Source organism: Scleropages formosus, chromosome 23 (genome assembly GCF_900964775.1).
Source record: "Scleropages formosus chromosome 23, fSclFor1.1, whole genome shotgun sequence".
Taxonomy (NCBI): Eukaryota; Metazoa; Chordata; class Actinopteri; order Osteoglossiformes; family Osteoglossidae; genus Scleropages; species Scleropages formosus.
The window spans coordinates 7,040,449-7,057,954 of NC_041828.1; the positions used below are offsets into that span (position 1 = coordinate 7,040,449).

The 17,506-nt window shown below is 43.6% G+C and overlaps 2 protein-coding genes across 3 annotated transcripts; one reads left to right on the forward strand and one right to left on the reverse strand.

Annotated features, from left to right (window-relative positions):
- The first annotated feature begins 2,666 nt into the window (after window positions 1-2,666).
- On the forward strand, window positions 2,667-6,264 carry tac1 (tachykinin precursor 1). The gene is made up of 5 exons (XM_018754380.2): window positions 2,667-3,409; window positions 4,672-4,774; window positions 5,154-5,177; window positions 5,555-5,611; window positions 5,895-6,264. Exons 1-5 carry the CDS (start codon window positions 3,296-3,298, stop codon window positions 5,936-5,938), a joined length of 342 nt encoding a protein of 113 aa, XP_018609896.1. The 5' UTR covers window positions 2,667-3,295; the 3' UTR covers window positions 5,939-6,264.
- An 855-nt stretch (window positions 6,265-7,119) lies between these two features.
- On the reverse strand, window positions 7,120-16,192 carry asns (asparagine synthetase). Of its 2 annotated transcripts, none has more exons than XM_018754332.2 (12): window positions 16,164-16,192; window positions 14,856-15,117; window positions 14,022-14,259; window positions 13,204-13,389; window positions 12,918-13,019; window positions 12,105-12,232; window positions 11,603-11,729; window positions 11,113-11,219; window positions 10,823-10,923; window positions 10,648-10,729; window positions 9,237-9,392; window positions 7,120-8,518 (listed from the first exon to the last, which is right to left on the reverse strand). In XM_018754332.2, exons 2-12 carry the CDS (start codon window positions 15,102-15,104, stop codon window positions 8,300-8,302), a joined length of 1,695 nt encoding a protein of 564 aa, XP_018609848.2. In that variant the 5' UTR covers window positions 15,105-15,117; window positions 16,164-16,192; the 3' UTR covers window positions 7,120-8,299. The 2 variants fall into 2 exon arrangements, with proteins under 2 accessions (XP_018609848.2, XP_018609847.2); XM_018754331.2 differs by lacking the exon at window positions 16,164-16,192 and adding an exon at window positions 15,607-16,103.
- Between the last annotated feature and the right edge of the window lie 1,314 nt (window positions 16,193-17,506).

Genomic DNA, 17,506 nt, shown 5'->3' on the forward strand with positions numbered 1-17,506 from the left:
GGGGTTGCTGTAAGAGGACCCCCCCCCTCGAGAGTACTGAGTTAAAAGGTCTTTGCTTTCAACGGCTAATTGAAAATGGAGATAAGTGACAGATGCAATTTGAAAAACCACAAGCATGGCAAATCACAAAATCAAAAAAGAACTGTTAGATTTGCTGACACTTAAGGAACACCGGTGCCATCTACTTGTTATCCACATAAGGAGCCCAGGCTGAAGAGATCTGGAACAGAGAGTAGACTGCCATCTGGGGAGCTCTCTTTTGTTAGTAGTGGGAGACCAAGTGGTAGAATGTAGCAATGAGACTCTTTCCATCATGAATATCGACCCTTGCAAGGAGGCGAGTGCCAGTCGATCCAGGCAGCGAAGCTATCTGAGGGAAACCTTCTCATGAGGTTAACAGCATGATGATACATGGCAACAAATGATTATGTGGTTATATGATTAACTCTATGCTGACTAAGCATTTTTTAAAACTTTGGTGCCTTGCATTTACATTTTTTAATTAGCAAATGCTTTTTTCCAAACACCTCAGAGAAAAACACAAAGTGTTACATCAACAGAAGGAGAGAATTGGATGTAGACACATGATTCTTGAGCACAGTCAATTTGTCACATAACACCATACACACCAATGCAACACTGATCACAAAAAGCAAGAAACAGCCATGTTAAAACTTAACCATCTTAAATAATCAACCATTAAACCTGTTTTCCAGCTGCACATCAGTGGCTTTACATAGGTTATGAAAAACTCAGGAGACTAGGAAAGAAAAATAGGTCCAAAAGAGATGACTTCCAAAACACTTCTTAAATGCTGAGAGAAATTCAACAGTTTTGAGAAACAAAGGACATGAGGCCAGCACCACCACATGAGGCCAGGACAAAGAACGAGTAGGCTTTTCTTTTCATTATAGACCTCTTGCAAGATGTGCAACGTTCTTTCTGGAGTGGAGAGATTCAAAAAGATCCTGTAGGTAGAAAGGTGCCGATCCTGAATGGTGTTTGAGCTTGAATTTGGTCACCACTGGAAGCCAGCGGAGAAATACGGGAAATATGTTTCACTGTGAATATGGTTCAAAGACACTGACCCATTGTTGTGGAACAGTTTTACTCCATAGATGTGAGCCTTTGTAACAAGACAGTGGTATCACAAAAACACTGCATGCTTTCACAGATGGCTCCATTGTGTAGCACCTCACTCTGGCTGTCATATCTAACGATGGAACATTTTTCCAGCCTCATTCAATAAGATTCAATTAAATCAGAAGAGCAAGGACGCAACATTTGTGTTGATCTACAGGAGGAGGATGGGCTTCACATCTTCACCAACTGGAACGCAGGGTCCTGCAACACCACAGAATACCTTGCTCACGGAAATAGACTTGAATACATTTCCTGATTCTTCACAGCACAAAATTAGTCAAAATCATCAGCATGCTAATGTCATCTGCTGAGTTCAAAGTGATACAGCCATACATAACACATGGTTTTTAGTTCAGGTTTAATGCATCTCTATATTGTTAAGCAGAATTAATTTACATGAACATATGATTAAATAAAGGGATGCCACTGTTATGCAAAAGACATTTCTCCTGTAAAGAACTTTATTTTGGATGCTATGAATCTATTACTGCATATCTCTTGACAGTAACAGTTTTTTTTAAATAAATAACCACTTTCATATGTAAATTAATGTCCAGTCTTACTGTGTGAGGTCACTCGTGCCTGATTGTCTCTTTTTAGTTTAACTCACGCTTGATGCATTCATTAGAAGTGTTAATTTAATATAAATCTTGCCATTCTGACATTCTGCATAAACACAAAACTGAATTTGTGTTCAGCAGTACACGTAATGACTAAGAACCGAATGTACTGTAACTGTAAGTCTTATTTCACAATCTAGAGGTATGCAAACGGGCCTAACAAAATGTAAGCAGTAAACCGCAGTGGTTCTATATGCAGTGCACGTTGCATCCACCACGGTGTATTTGCTCCTAATATTTTTGCACGACGGAAGCCGACGCAGTTGTTGGCTGACAGGGGTCAGAGTGCAGAGAGAGCGGAGTCTGGCGTCCCATCAAGGCCCCCGTTCCACTAGAAACTTTCGCTGAGGTAGTGAACACAATCAATGTGTGTCACTCTGGCAAGTTCACATTGTTCCACCTCAATTTTCATGAATTTCACTGCTCCAAAAAGTATTGAATGGCAGGAGATGCTTAATAATATGTCTGGTGCATCTCAACATCACGTTACTGTTAGAACCATGGCATGGACTGGGTGGTGGTCTGATGTGGGGCTGTTTTTATTGAGAGTTTAAAATCAAAAGAATTTAAACAGAGCGCAATTTTTGGCAATATTTTCAGTAAAAAAAATATATATATATAATTTTTATTTTTGTCAAAACCGATATTAGTGGGTTGCACTATGACGTACGAGAGAATGACTGCCCTTGAAACCCGACGCTGGTATTGCTCCGTACGGTCCGGAGACTGAACAATCCGAAAGAAAATTGGATTTTTTTCGTCCGTATGATTTTCCTGACGTCATTGACGCGAGGGCTCGATATAATTTATGTTTCCCGAAAACCACATTACATATTCGCTTCTACAGGTTGTCCCGGCGAAGAGGCGAAGCCCAGGCTCGTGCGTCACCAAGTTCCCCTGTTTATGTATAGATGACACGGGCTTCCCAAAGACACGGCGAAGAGAGCCAAAAATCCTCAAAATACACAAACGGATATTAGTCACAGCGTTCGTCCCAACTGGCCGGACACATAAATTAACTAGTTTAATTGATTGAGAAGCAAATTGAGAGGACTCGTCACTCGGGAGCTCCCACTATAAAGCTACGGCGGCGCGCGCCGACCCCAGAGCCACGGTCGAAAAGCGCGCGCAAAGAAAGAAAGAAAGAAAGAACGAGAGAGAAAGGCGCACGAGCCGCGGAGAAGAAGCGCGGCAACAGGCGCGTGGCGCAGAAGAGCAGCGTGCGGCAGGAGGCGGACCCGTTCGCTCGCGCGCTCCTTCTTCCCTTCTTCTTTGCGACGAGGATATGCCGCTGTCGAAGGTGTGACGGGCAGAGCGCGCGGCGACCGCACACTCACGCTTACCTGAGAGTGACAAAAGTGCCTCAGTTTCAGAGCTCAACTCGGTCATATAGTTAATGAATTTATTTATTTATTTCTTTTAAACTTCATCCTCGGCGCTTGTCCTCGGAACAGCGTTACTACGTTAGTTAGCAAAGAGAGTTAAAAAACCGCTGGAAAAAAAAGGAGCAGTTTGACTCAGTTTGAGTGACCATGAAGCTGCTGCTCTCCGTCGTCGTTCTTTCCTTCCTTGTGGCGGAGCTCTGGTGTGAAGAAAGGGCTCCGATCGAAGACCTCACTTACTGGGCCAGCAGCAATGAAAGACCCGTGAGTGCACTTCTACCAGCACACTACTCACTACTGCACTGCATAACACAACTAAGTCTTTTATTTCATTCATTCATTCATTGTAAGTTGCTGAAACACAGTTAACACGGTCGGTGTATCTGTATCAACCTGTGTGATGATCATCATGTAGATTGTCCACATTCTATTTAAATGGTTTAACTGAACTATCATTAATGTGTCATTTAATAATGGTACAAAATAATCATGGTGACAGATTTTAAGTTTAAAGTGTCATTGTAGTTATATAGTTGTTGATATACAATTGTGATACTGCGCAGTGTAAATGCAATAGGGTTACATTAATCCTATAATAATGCTGAAATATACAATACATTATAAGTATGATGCATTACAGAGCTTTACAGAAACTGCAAAATTACAGAAAAATGTATGTATGAACAACTGAAATTGATTAAATTATAAATGAATCTATAATTTATATAAACGTATTTTTCATTACATCTGATACGTATTACATAACTAATGTGGAAAAAGGTTGTAATGTTACAGTTTGTAACCCTACTTTCAGCATTATTTTAGTCGTAATATTTGTATAAATTCTGGACATGGACCAGTCTTCATAAAAGCCATCTCCTGATTAGATGTATTGATTGATAAATCAACGATGGAGCCCGAATGCGGGCGATGCTGCTGTGTGTGTATGGCTGGTTACTGCTGCCCCAGACATCACCTCTTTCCTATGTAACACACGTTTGCAGTTGACATTGTGGGCTGGATGGCAGCCAGACACTAAGGAGGCACTTTTGGCTCCTTTTCTATACGACACAAGCTTTTAGTAAAAGGTACATGTGGGGGCTCGTGTTTAACAGATTGATCTGGAGATTGAATCGGGATGCTGAGTGTGCTTTAAGGACCTCCACTATAGCACTGATATGTGAACAGACATCAGCATCATTTAATATATTGACTTTAATGACTGTTGGTTGAAGCCTGGTTATGCTGCAGGAGGAGAAAATGCTGTGAGGAAAATGCCAGTGATGTGTCAAAATTTAATGAACGCAGCTTTTCAGTGTTGCCTATTGAACTTCTAATTTTTGCAGATTTCAGAAAGGTACCCATATTTTGCTGCGGATAAGATGTCAGTATTTCTGTAGGGTGTGTGTGTGTGTGTGTGTGTGTGTGTGTGTGTGTGTGTGTGTGAAATAAAGTGAGTCGTACTGCGGGCGGTAGATTCTGCCAATGTCCATTCCAATGCAGCAGTAATCTGATTACCTTCCCAGGACGAGTGGCTGGCATCCGACTCCTTCAGGGAGATGCTGCGGAGAATGACGAGGAAGCCGCGACCCCACCAGTTCTTCGGGCTCATGGGGAAACGATCCCCAAGTAAGATGGTGCCTTTTGAATACGTAGTGCATAGAACTCAGTGGTTTTGTATAATCTTTTGTGAAAAAAATGTTTTTTTTTTTTTTTTTTTTGATTAAATCCTCACAGTTGGTTAGACATTTTGTAAAAATAAGTTTTATCAGTTCATCATTCTTTGGCCTAATTCATAACAATACACTCATAACTAGAAATTTAGATTTGAGATATATATATATATATAAAAAATCAAAATGTAGACTTCAGATATTCTCAGACTTTTGAAAGGAAAATTTCTTTTCAGGTTTAAATTTTTACCTGACATGAGTTGCATCAGGTATGTAAGCATGCATAATATACAAATAACATGAAATTCTATGTACTTTTTTCTCTGTCCTAACAGCAAATCCACAGATAACCCGCAAAAGTAAGTAATGAAAAATTTTATCACTATAGTCACTCAATACAATACTACTTGTACAATTTGTTGGGTCTGGTTGTTCTGTGGTGGGAGATGACTTTTCTACCAAAATACTTTTTTCAAAGTAGTTAAATGATAACCAGTATTTTATCTGTAAAATGTTGGCAGCATTAATTTTTGCAGATTTCAGAAAGGTACCTATCATTGAAAACAGCATTGCCATCACCTTGCTTCTAAATGAAGCAGTAATTGTTCTCCAAACAGCCTCTGACCCTTACAGCTTTTTATCTTACATAAAGGTATCTAAGATCTGTTAAAATTGCTTTGCAAAAACAATGCAAATATAACTAAAACATGGTTGAACTCTGAATTGCTGTTTCTAGGGCAGAAACTGAACTCTTTTGTTGGACTTATGGGGAAGAGGAGCCAAGAGGAACCAGGTGAGGAACAGAACTGCTTGAAGTTTTTTCAGCTATCAACAGGTTCAGTTTTGAATTCTCTTTCCGTATGCTGTCCATTTTTGTTATGTTTTCACAGCTATAGCATACGTTTTTTTTTTTTTATTCTAGCATGTCAGAGCAAACTTCCCAAGGTCCTGTGAGCTATTGCTGATCAGTTCCATTAGCTGTTTGTTATAGCAACATAACATATAGTACTTTAACTAAGATGTGATTCATGATCTTTTATATGTTTTAAAATAACCTGATTGTTTTCTCTTTCCAGATTCGTACGAATGGAACACAATACTAAATTATGGTCGGCGTTAAATGAATTGTTGTAAAGGTGCTTTACTGAATGTCATTCCAAGAAGTGAGATGAAGATGTATGATTTTATATACATATATAAACACTTGTAATCAATTGTAGGTTAAATATTTTTCCTCCACACTGTGATAATACTGTATCTCTGCCGAATTTTATTTTCCTGGAGGTTTGTCGGGTAACTGCTCATTTATTATTGCCACAAATACACCACAACCTGCTGTTTTGCAAGAGCTGGGAAAATGCATAGCACTGCCATGTTCTGTATTAGTGCCTCATGGATGTTTCTATCTGTTCTACTGTGCTGTTAATACACCTTTCGATGTAACAATTGATGTCAGCACTTGTTTCTTTTGTGACTCTACATATATGGCTTCTCATTACCAAGCAGTTTAGTACTGCCCAGTAAAATCCTTTTCGGGATTTTCACAGTGAATAACATTGAAATTATCCACATTAAGTTGTACACACACACACATTTTCAGAACCGCTTGTCCCATACGGGGTCGCGGGGAACCGGAGCCTACCCGGCAACACAGGGCGTAAGGCCGGAGGGGGAGGGGACACACCCAGGACGGGATGCCAGTCCGTCGCAAGGCACCCCAAGCGGGACCCGAACCCCAGACCCACCGGAAAGCAGGACCGTGGTCCAACCCACTGCGCCACTGCGCCCCCTATTAAGTTGTATAATTTTAGTTTATCTATTTGAATATACGGTATGCAGCTATATTGTTACCTGGGTAGTTTTGCGAGACTGGAAAACGTGCCCCCTCTAGTGACAGGAAAGGTACATTCTGTGGTATTCTGCAGAGGTAACCTTGGAGTAACAATCAGTGACAAATAATTTGGGGTGGAGGAAAGGGGGGTAAGAAAAAATAGCAAACTTTTTGTCAAATACCTATAGCTACAGAAGCAATATAAGACAAGTAAAAACACAAATTTTAGCAGCTGACATAATAAACTGGTCATTCAGATTTATTATTTTCTAAACTAAACGGCAAAACAAGCACAAATGGGCCAAAGCAGGCTGGCAGATTACATACACACATCTGGGCACTTCTGTCCACAGTTTGTATGATAGGCGAAAGCAGAGATTCTGTCATTTGAATAATAGGTCAAACATTTCTGTAATAAAATTTTAAGAAACCAATTAACTACAACAGTCGTCTACACACACACACACATACATACCTGTACCCGTGAAGTCCATGTTCTCAGGAAGCATCACAGCTGTTTCTATAATTATTCACAGTTCATCCAACACAGGAATACTTCAACTATGACTTGAACCTTGCTTTTAAAGCCATACAGACACACTGTCACTTGCCAACTTGTCACTTGTTTTCATTCAGTGCTATTAAAACATTCAAGAAATAAAAATATATCTTCAAAATATAGTTATGGCATTAACTTGACATTTCAAGCATTTCCAATACTTGGGTTTTTCTAGCGGCAAAGAAATTACATTGGTTATGACGGAATTGTCAAAAACAATACAACTGATAAAAGTGGCACTTTTTTAGAGAAACTACAGAAGTGTAAAACATCTGCTTAGTATCATACTATAAGGTAGGGAAGGTTGGTTAGGAGAAAGTAAAAGACAGAACTTGGTTCCTGACTATTTAATAATGGAACAAAGAATATGAACAGGAGTGTTTAGCAAGATACAGAAAAGGTCATACAGCAATTGGATGCAGGGGACACGGGAAGGGAAGAACATCCACAAAGGGCTGTGACCCAACAAGCTTCAGGGACACAGTGAGAAGTGCTCTTGAAACCTTTCTGAGTAAGTACATCAAGTACATCGGTCTCCAACCTTTTAATCATTTAAGCGTGGAATGAATAACAGCGCTGTTAGTGGCTCAATCCACACATTTCTTTTTCAGTTGTAATGTCATTACAAACCGCTGTTGTTTCAGGGACTGTCAAAAACTTGCAACCTGATGTTAACGCCGCAAACACAGGAATGATGAGACTGACACCAAAAATAAACCTCATCACCATGACAACCCACATGAAAGCACACAGCAGCTTCTAACAGTGCACTCCGTAAGCCACACCATTCTTGACCACACTTAAAAGTTCATGCTGTAAATCAAGGTCAATCCCTGCAGTACTCATTCACGTGGTAAATACTTTCATTTCACTCAGCAGTTCAGTTTTTGTGTAGTTTATACAGTACATCTTAATTAAAAAAAAAATATTCATTTTTAGACACTCCTGTCAAAGTAAAATATTTTTAATATTGCATTTATGTATGAGGTTTTGTCTCCGCAACTAAAAGGCATTGTAAATTTAACATTTTTACAGAATGAGGACCATGGTGCTGCCGTTTCCATGGAAGCCCTGGTCACACACTTGAAATCCTATTTGTCGTCAGTTGCCTTGTCGGGATTGTATATGGACAGAGTCCTGGCAGAGGGGTCCGTAGCCTGGATCCACCGAGGCATCCAGTAGTGCGAGAGCCACCGGGCCTGGCCTGGGAAGTGCTTTTCGAAGACCTGCCGGTAGTAGTAGGCCTCCTTTGTGCCGGGTGGGTTGTGGGGAAATGTTTTTGCCGCATTTTCCAGCTGCTCATTGTTGACCTTGAATAAGAGGCGGGAATGGACATTAAAGAATATGACATGTCAAAATTGATTTAAAAAGTCTGTTTTACATTAGAAAGGTTTCTACCAGCTTTTGAATTTTTTTTTTTTTTTTTTTTTTTTTTTTTAGATCAAAGATCATCATGTACCATAAACTGTGTAAAAAAAGCATGAATCCCCCACTGACAGCCACAGGCAAACGGGGCGAGAGAGTGCAGGGTGGTAGGAAAAAGGAAAATTGTCACATAAACAGATCACTCAATCAATCACTCGAGTTGCAGAAACTTCATTTATCCATGCATGCACGAGTGAGCCTCCTGGGGAGGGTCACAGCGAGGCGGGCAAGCAGGCGGATGTTTATACGCACAGGAGCGGGGTTATTACCTCCACCCCAAGCTTGTCTCTTAGGCGTAGGCGCAAAAAAACTTTCTTTTACCACAAGATACCAATTACGTTCGGTCACGTACGCAGGTCCTCATTTTCAGACACTCTAACCCTATTCTGAGCACACGTGCCCTTAACCGAAACCGTTTCTGATCTCGCCGTTGGGGTGTTCTCGTACAAGCGCATGCTTCCTTATCTTAGAGGAGCAGGCTTCATAGGAACAACGGCTCGAACCGTTTACGAAGTTCACACGATTACTGCACGACAACTTCATGCTACAGAATAGAATAAGTAAAACAAAATTTCATTCCGCAGCAGGCAAGGAGGCGGCTACCTTAGACTCTAGGTGGTCCTGCACGCTCGAGTACCAGGACTTCTTGACGGAGGTGAGGCCATCACTGCAGGCCTCCTTGCGCCTCCACAGGATGTTCTCTGGGATCAGGTTGAGGTCTTTGAAGGCATCTCTCAGCAGGTGCTTCTCCACACCGTTCTGGGAAAGTAAAACGAAGGTCAGCTTCGCTTCTCTTGTTGTCATTTATGACATTCGTCACAGTACTTCGTAAATGTGGCAAAATATGTGCAGTACAACATCTACATTCCTGCACGTACACGGTAGGAAAAACACAGCTTTACTTTCCTACATGTACACTGGTTCCTCCACTTACAAACAAAGCAGAGATCGGAGGCCTTTTGTAATTTGATTAGCGCATAAATCCAAAGTCACTTCTACCACTAACTGGTAATCAATAAAGGCTAAGCGATACAAATGTCCCAACACTTACACATTTCACGCACTACAACTTTAAGATGATGCCCGGATCAATCCTTTACGCAGCTACTCCTGTAATGTAATGTAAATATTCATATGTATCTCATAAGAAAAAGAAAGAAAAAAAAACTAGGAAGGTGATCAGGAGTCGTCGATATTCTGATGAAGTTTTGCGCAGCTTCTCGTGTCGTGAACATTGGTGCATATAGTGGAAAGAAACAAATTAGCTGCACTTAAGAATCACACATCTGCAGCTATGCTTCTTTCTCCTAATGTAACGCACACATTGCATTTCTTCCGAGACGTGCGTCACTTTGGAGAAAAGCATGTGCTAAATGGATAAATGTAAATGTAAATTCAGAAAAAGCTACGAAATGTAAAAAAAAAAAAAAAAAAACTCTGTAAAACTAATTAATAGAAGTTAATTTAAAATTAATTCAAATTTACTGAAACAAAAAAAAGACCCACACTTTCTGCAGCCTCCTAACAAATTCTGGCGATAGACCGATTCAACCTAAAAGTGCCTGCAATGCTTGTCAATTTCTGTCCAGTTTCAACTTTCTATATTAGCTATACAATTAAAAGGTCAGTAATACAAAACAATACATAAACTTAAACGTAATACAAACAACCCATGATTTATTGACAAGTTAGGTTCCGTAAAAGTCTCGGAAAAGGCTACACTACACAAAAAACATTCAGACTTTTTATTTAAACATTTTTACCAACATGGAACTACATTAAAATTGAAATGAGTTTAAAATGGCTGGAGATGAATGATGGTAGTTCCACACTCCTGTACTGTTTCCAACTAACAGCAGACGCAGAAACGGACTGATTTACGAGAAGAAAATGAAATTCGAAAAAAAAAAAAAAATTATAACAGGAAAGTTTATAACACAAAGAGTCAGTCTACTGGGACACGTGTAACTGTTTTGAACGCAGTGTGGGGTGCGGGGAGTGGGGGGGGACTGGCCTTGGGCACCCTCATCTCCGGGGGCAGCGAGAGGTAGTATGCCGTGAGTCTGTGGTCCAGGAAAGGCACCCTGAGCTCCAGCCTACGGGGGGGCGACAGAGAGCGGGGGTGGAAGATGAAGACAAATATCACGAGTGTAACAATACGCTGCGGCTACCGCTCTACGGCATCGCACCCGTGCGCAGCGGTCGTCCGGTCGGCCCGCAGCACATCAAACAAGTAGAGCTCCTTCATGAGGCGTACGCTGTCCTCGGCGGCAGCCGTCGGGTTGGGGGCCTGGGCAGGTCACAAAGGAGAGAGGGCATAGGGTAGGTGACACGGTCCCGACCCAAACGCGTGCCCACACACACACACACACACACACACACACACACACACACACACACACACACACACGCGTAGATGTGCTCCCTCTGAGTGATCACACATGTTCGAGTCGCACCGGTGAGAAGATCAATGGGCTACCTTGTGGAAATACAGGTAACCCTGCGTGAACTCATCGGATCCCTCGCCGGAGAAGATCACCACGCTGTCCGTCTTTGAGCGGATGTAGTTTGACACGAGGTACATCGCTTTAGGGGCGAGCGAGAAAGACAGGGAGAGAGACAAAACATTCACTGTCCAGTTTCAACATCAGGTATAATCACATGGATGTCACCTTGTGCAACACCGGTTGGTCAAGATCACGGTCACCAGAGGAAGGCATCCAACCTCTACGCCAACAGGAAAACTGGGAACTAATGTGATACCTGAGAATAGGTTCATATTTTGTGTCGTTACTCTCATTTTTTTTAAAACTGATGCTTTTTTCTCCAAAGGAGAAGGTGGGATTTGAACCCAGGTCCTTCAAATACAAGTGGGAGCTCCAGCCACTACACCACCTGCTGCTATTAACTCTTGGGACCTTGACAAATGCTGACATGTCAATATGTCCCTACGTCTTGGTTCCTCTCACCTACGGACGAGCGGACGGTGGTGATGTCATAGGTCTCCAAGTGGAAGATGACCTCATCCAGGGCCGCGATACCTTCCTGGGGCGTGAAGTTCACCTCGTGGTGCTCGGTGCCGATGTACGCTGCCACCTGGGGCCAAAAAATGACAAGAGCGCTCTTGATACCGAATACCACGGAAACATGGTACGAACCACCTCGCTGTAGTGTCCATAGGAGGAGAGTTGAGGAAAACATCAACAGTCCAACAGCAGTGAGGAGCTGAGAGGAGAAACACCAGGCAGGAGGTGTACAAGATTCACACATTAAAATTCTTATCATAAAGTATCAATAGCGAAATATATAAATTGGATCATTATAGGATGAATGCAGTGTGACCCTCAATTTAGTTACTGCCAACACAGAGGCTCAGCTGGAAACAGAAGAAACGGATGAAACAAAATGGCAGCAGGCTGTAGGATGTCGAAACAAAATGGCCGCCGTTCGCGCCGAGGCCGCAGGCCGCACCCCGCGAGCGGCCTGGACGTCCGGACTGTCCTCGGTGCCGATGGCGAAGGTCTGGATTTTGTACTCGAGGCCCTCCTCGCGGGCCAGCTTCACGAGCATCGCGGCCACAAGGCTGGAGTCCAGACCACCTGGTGAAGAGCGACAACCGCAGCAACCTGAGCATGCGAGCACTCTGGGTAACTGATAAAGGGTGGCGTTAACACCGGTGCCGCGGGGACAGAAACGCCTAAAGTCATCGCCAGCGCAAACAAGGTTCGGAACCGACACAAAAGGGCCCGCGGTTCGGTCCAAAACTCTTGGTTCCAATCCAAAACCAAAGTGTTAGCAACTGCAAACTAGTGTCACATTCGAACCCTTGTTACACGGATTCTACAGTCCAGACAAGGTCAGAACATTAAACAAGAGATGCAATAAATATAAATGGGATGGCAGGCAGTGTCACCGTCCAACTGGAACACCTGGGTTCGAACCCCACTTTAAATGTTAACTATACTATGCAAAGTTTCTTATATTTTTTGCATCCATTTAAACAACAGGGTAAACTGTACCGTTTCAGTTCAGGCTAAGTCCCTTGATCAGGGCCATTACAGCAGGAGATGGGATTCAAACCCATGTCTTCAACGGCAAGGCATCCGCTCTAGCCATTACGCCACCTGCCGGCTCGGCTACGAGCACTTTAACAGTTGATTATAAACACAACGCGCACACAAAGCCATCGAACGTGGAATGAAACTGGATGAGAAGCCATGGACGCTCGGGTGGGACACACTTCCAGGTGGGACAGGGGGACCTACAACATAGCGGTACTCTCACCTGAAAGCAGGCAGCCGATTCTCCTGTGCGCCATCAGCCTTTTCCGCACAGCGTTCTCAAACAGGACCCTGATGTTGCTCTTCACCGTCTCCAGATCGAACCCTGAGGGAACAGCAGGTCACCTTGATTCTCCTCTCAAACTCCCTTCCCAGGGAACCTCAGGCACTCAGAATATGTTTCTAAATCCTGGTGTACGAAAACCATGGTACCGGGGCCCGGAGCTGCGCGTCACCCAGACCTACGAGACCGGGGACCCCTCCTGACACGCTCCAGTTGCTCCGCCCACCTTGGGGAAGCATCTTGACGGCATCGTAGATAGCGTGCCTCGGCTCGCTGGTGCAGCTGTGAAAGCGGTCTAGCTGTAGGGACTCCACCTTGCCGCTCATCTTCAGGTCAAAAACCTCAAAGTGTCCAGGCGGGAAGGGAGTGATGGAAGCAGGAGAGTCCATGGTGTGGCTGAGAGCCATCAAGCCTGGGAACAAAGCAGGGCAGCCGCAAAATCAAAGACATTTCCTGTCTGCTAACCTGTCAGCGACTGATCAAACTCATCACCGATCCAGGAACTTATATATTCATTCATTCATTCATCCATCTATCCATTCATCCTTACTTCCATCAATCCATCCATCCATCTATCCATCCTTGCTTCCATCTATCCACTCTTCCTTCCATCAATCCAATCAACCTTCTATCCATCCTTAATTCCATCAACCCATCCATCCATCTACCTGCCCTTCCTTCCATCAATCCAATCAACCTTCTATCCATCCTTACTTCCATCAACCCATCCATCCATCTGTCTAATCTATCCATCCTTCCTTCCTTCATCAAAAACCACTTCTCCAATGCAATTTCATGGTGCTCCAGAGTCTATCCTGGTAGCACAGGGTGTAGGCCAAGGAACACCATGGACGAGGACATCAGTCCATCACAAGGCACTCCCACACACTCGTTCATTCACACACTACTTAGAAATCACCAATGTGCCCCAAACACGTCATTGGACGGTAGAAACCCTACAGACATCTGCAGTTAAGAACAGAATGTTGCACTTTAATAACAAATAAAAAAAACGCAAAGTCATGCAGAGAGCCCTGCCCCGACCTTTGGCCTCCGAACACGCAGCCAGGAAGCCGTCATCTGTGACGAGCTTGAACATGGGACGCACGCCGTAGGTGTCCCTCCCGAGGAAGACCTTGCGGTTGGCCACGTCCAGCAGGATGAAGGCAAACACCCCGTCCAGGAGGGAGATCATCTTCTCAACCCCAAAGCGCTCGTACAGGTGGAGCAGGATCTCCCCATCCACCATGGTCTGGTAGTCAAACTCAAAGTGGGCTTTAAGCTGTAAGACAGGTAAATTCCCCATAAATATTATTACTTATTCAATTATCTGACACTTTCCTCCAAAGCAACCTACAGTGTTTGTTTTGTACACTGAGCTTCTTACAATAATGTACCTATTTATCCAGCTGAGAAATTCTTACTGTTTCAATTCAGAGTAAGTACGTACATCGAAGGCACTACAGCAGCAGGCGGCAGCTCTAACTACTGCGCCCCCTGCTGCCCCAAGTGCAGAAGGAAACGAGGCAGCTGGAAACAGAGTTCCAGCTCCCATAGCGATAATACGGGAAAAGAGAGTACAGCTGATGTGCCAAAAAAAAAAAAAAAAACTAAGGATCAACTCTCACTCCTGCTCTAGAACCTTAAGTGTGGTATAAAAATTGATAATCGGAAGCAGCTTAAGATGCAAATCTAGCATTCTAAGTCACTTTGAGGAAAAAAAAAATATTTAAAAATAAATAAGTAATAATAATGTAGTCAGTACAGGAGCACACAGGCCAGCAGATGACAGCTGCCTGCTGGTGGGTGGGGCGGTGCTGGTCGAACACACTGCACGGTGTCGGGAGGCGCAGCCGTGCCACAGCGCAGCCCTCTCACCCTCAGGTGGTTGTAGATCTCCCCGTTGTAGCACAGCCACAGGTACGGGAACTTCTGGATGCGCAGCGGCTGCATCCCGTACAGCTGGTCCACGATGGCCAGCCAGTGGAAGCCGAAGCAGCAGTTGGCGAACTTGCTGATGCTCTCGAAGCGGAACGCGTCGGGCCCGCGGTGGGCGATCTTCATGGCGCTGTTGAACTGAACGGACAGGCATTCGTCGCTGCCGAACAAGGCCCATATGCCGCACATGCTGGAGGTGGATCTGTCAGCGGACGGCAAGGGAAACAGGGCTCGAACCCAGGGACTCACAAGCGGTACAGCTGCAAAATCCTGAGCAATATGGCTTTACAACCATACTATAAGATGGGAGGTAAAACTGTACTTCATTATTAAGTGCACACACAAGCAAATTCAGACACGCACACAGTTTGAAACCGCTTGTCCCAAGGTGGGGGTTGCGGTAAACCGGAGCCTAACCCGGCAGCGCAGGGCGCAAGGCTGGAGGGGGAGGGGACGCACCCCGGACGGGACCCCAGTCCATCGCAAGGCACCCCAAGCAGGACTCGAACCCCAGACCTGCCAGAGAGCAGGACCCGGCCAAGCCTGCCGCGCCAAGTGGTTGTTGACAATGAATGGTTACTAAGCTTTGTAGGAAGTTTATTAATTAAGAGCATTATTTTTGGAAGCATTCTCACTTTACAGCTTTTTCCCCAAGTGCCTAAAACTTTTGCACAGTACTGTATATACATACATATATATGTAGCTCCCCTGTGATGGGTTGTGGCCCATCAGGTTGTCCTCATGCCCTATGCTTCCAGGATAGACTCTGAACCACCACGCCCTTGCAGTAGACAAGCAGTCGCTGATGATGGGCACGTGGGCGGAATTTTAAATCGCTGCAACTTTGTACAGTTAATATTAACTTGGACAGCAATTGTGCACTTTGTACCTTGACTTTTTTTTTTTTTACAGTGTTTTCATCAGTCATAACAAACAGATAATCACTGAAAACATTATTACATACATCGGTGTTATTAGATGTGTTACCCGTTAAAGCGAAAGGCGCTTTTGGCCACAAAAATGTGTTTACCCTGAACGTTTGCCGAGTTATTTCTTGCAAAATGACCTAAGAGAAAATGATCAAAGAACAGAAATACTAACTGGGCTGACAGCATGTTTGTTACCATGTGGACAAACAAAGCACAGATTCATTCATTTAGCTGATGCTTTTCTCCAAAGCGACTTACAATCATTTACCCATTTATAATACAGCTGGGTAATTTCACCCCAGTAATTTAGGGTAAGTACCTTGCAAGGGTACTACAGCTGCTGGAGGTGGGACTCAAACCTGCAACCGTTGGGTCCGAAAGCACCAGCTCTAACCACCACACTAGTCTACGAAGAAGACATAAAAATGTCAGTTAAAATGCACACAATATATTACAAATTATCAAAAAACACACAGGTTCAAACGTAGAAATAAACATGATGTATGAAAAATAAGAATTCGTCGTCTCGTGCTTCGAAACACGATCGACGATGTCGATAAAGAAACGTGACAGAATCATGCTGAAGCGCAGAGTAAAACATAACTGAGTGAGCAGCAGCAGCACCACATCTGTACTGAGTACGTGTCACTGAATATCATGGATGAATTTTAAGCAGTCCATGATATGATCAACTCAATGTTCGCGCAGAACACCAGTGTGCGCGTGACCGATGGTGCGCGACACAATGTGTGTACAGTAATTGGTAAAACACTTCACACACGAGGACAGTTAGTACCTTGCAGCAAGTGGTCAAGCGGTCCTCAGAGGCGCGCGTTACTTTGTACGACCGTGTGTAAGAGTGTGCGTGTGCGTTTGTATGCTGTCCGCATCGGAACATGTCGCTCTTCCGCTCTTCGCACCGAGCTTCGCGAAACGGGGCCGCATGAAAAACCCGGAGCGGAATCTTGTCCGCGCGCTTCACTTTGAAAAGTTTCCGTCGCTCGAAAGCGCGAGGAAGCTCTTAACGTACAAAGTGTTACGACGTTAACTTTCCCTCACGTTTACGAAGCAGAAAGTTTATAGTAAAGCAGAACTTTTATTAAAAAGCCGTTGTAAATAGAGGAATACCCCTGTATACGGACTGCCGGTGTACAGACTTGGGTAACGGCTGATGTAACACACCTTTTTTGTTGCTCAATGAATCAATATAAATGTACTGTATGTTTTTTTCGTATTTAAGTGTACTTACTGTACAGTACTTAAAAGAATACAATTTGCACCCTTAGTCAGTCTGTCAGCCTACTTTACATTTTTTAATATCCTCCTGCTTTGATTAAAACAATCTCAAGAATTAACAAAGTGGAGGGTGTTTATGGACATGCCAAAAGATTTCCACAAAGTCCAGCACTTCACTTTTTTTCCCTCATTTAAAATAACTGGAAAGAACCACCCGGTCCATAGACTCTTTGTATACGACGGTTTTCAGGAACGAATTAGGTCCATATAACAGGGAGACACCTGTGTTTTGTTTTTTAAAGTACAATGCAGCATTGCCTTCATAGCTGTATAACTTGTAAATATGTTATGCTAAAATATGAAAAAGTGTGTGGGGTGAAAAAAGCCATACATTCCCCCCCCCCCCCCCCCCCAAAAAAAATTACT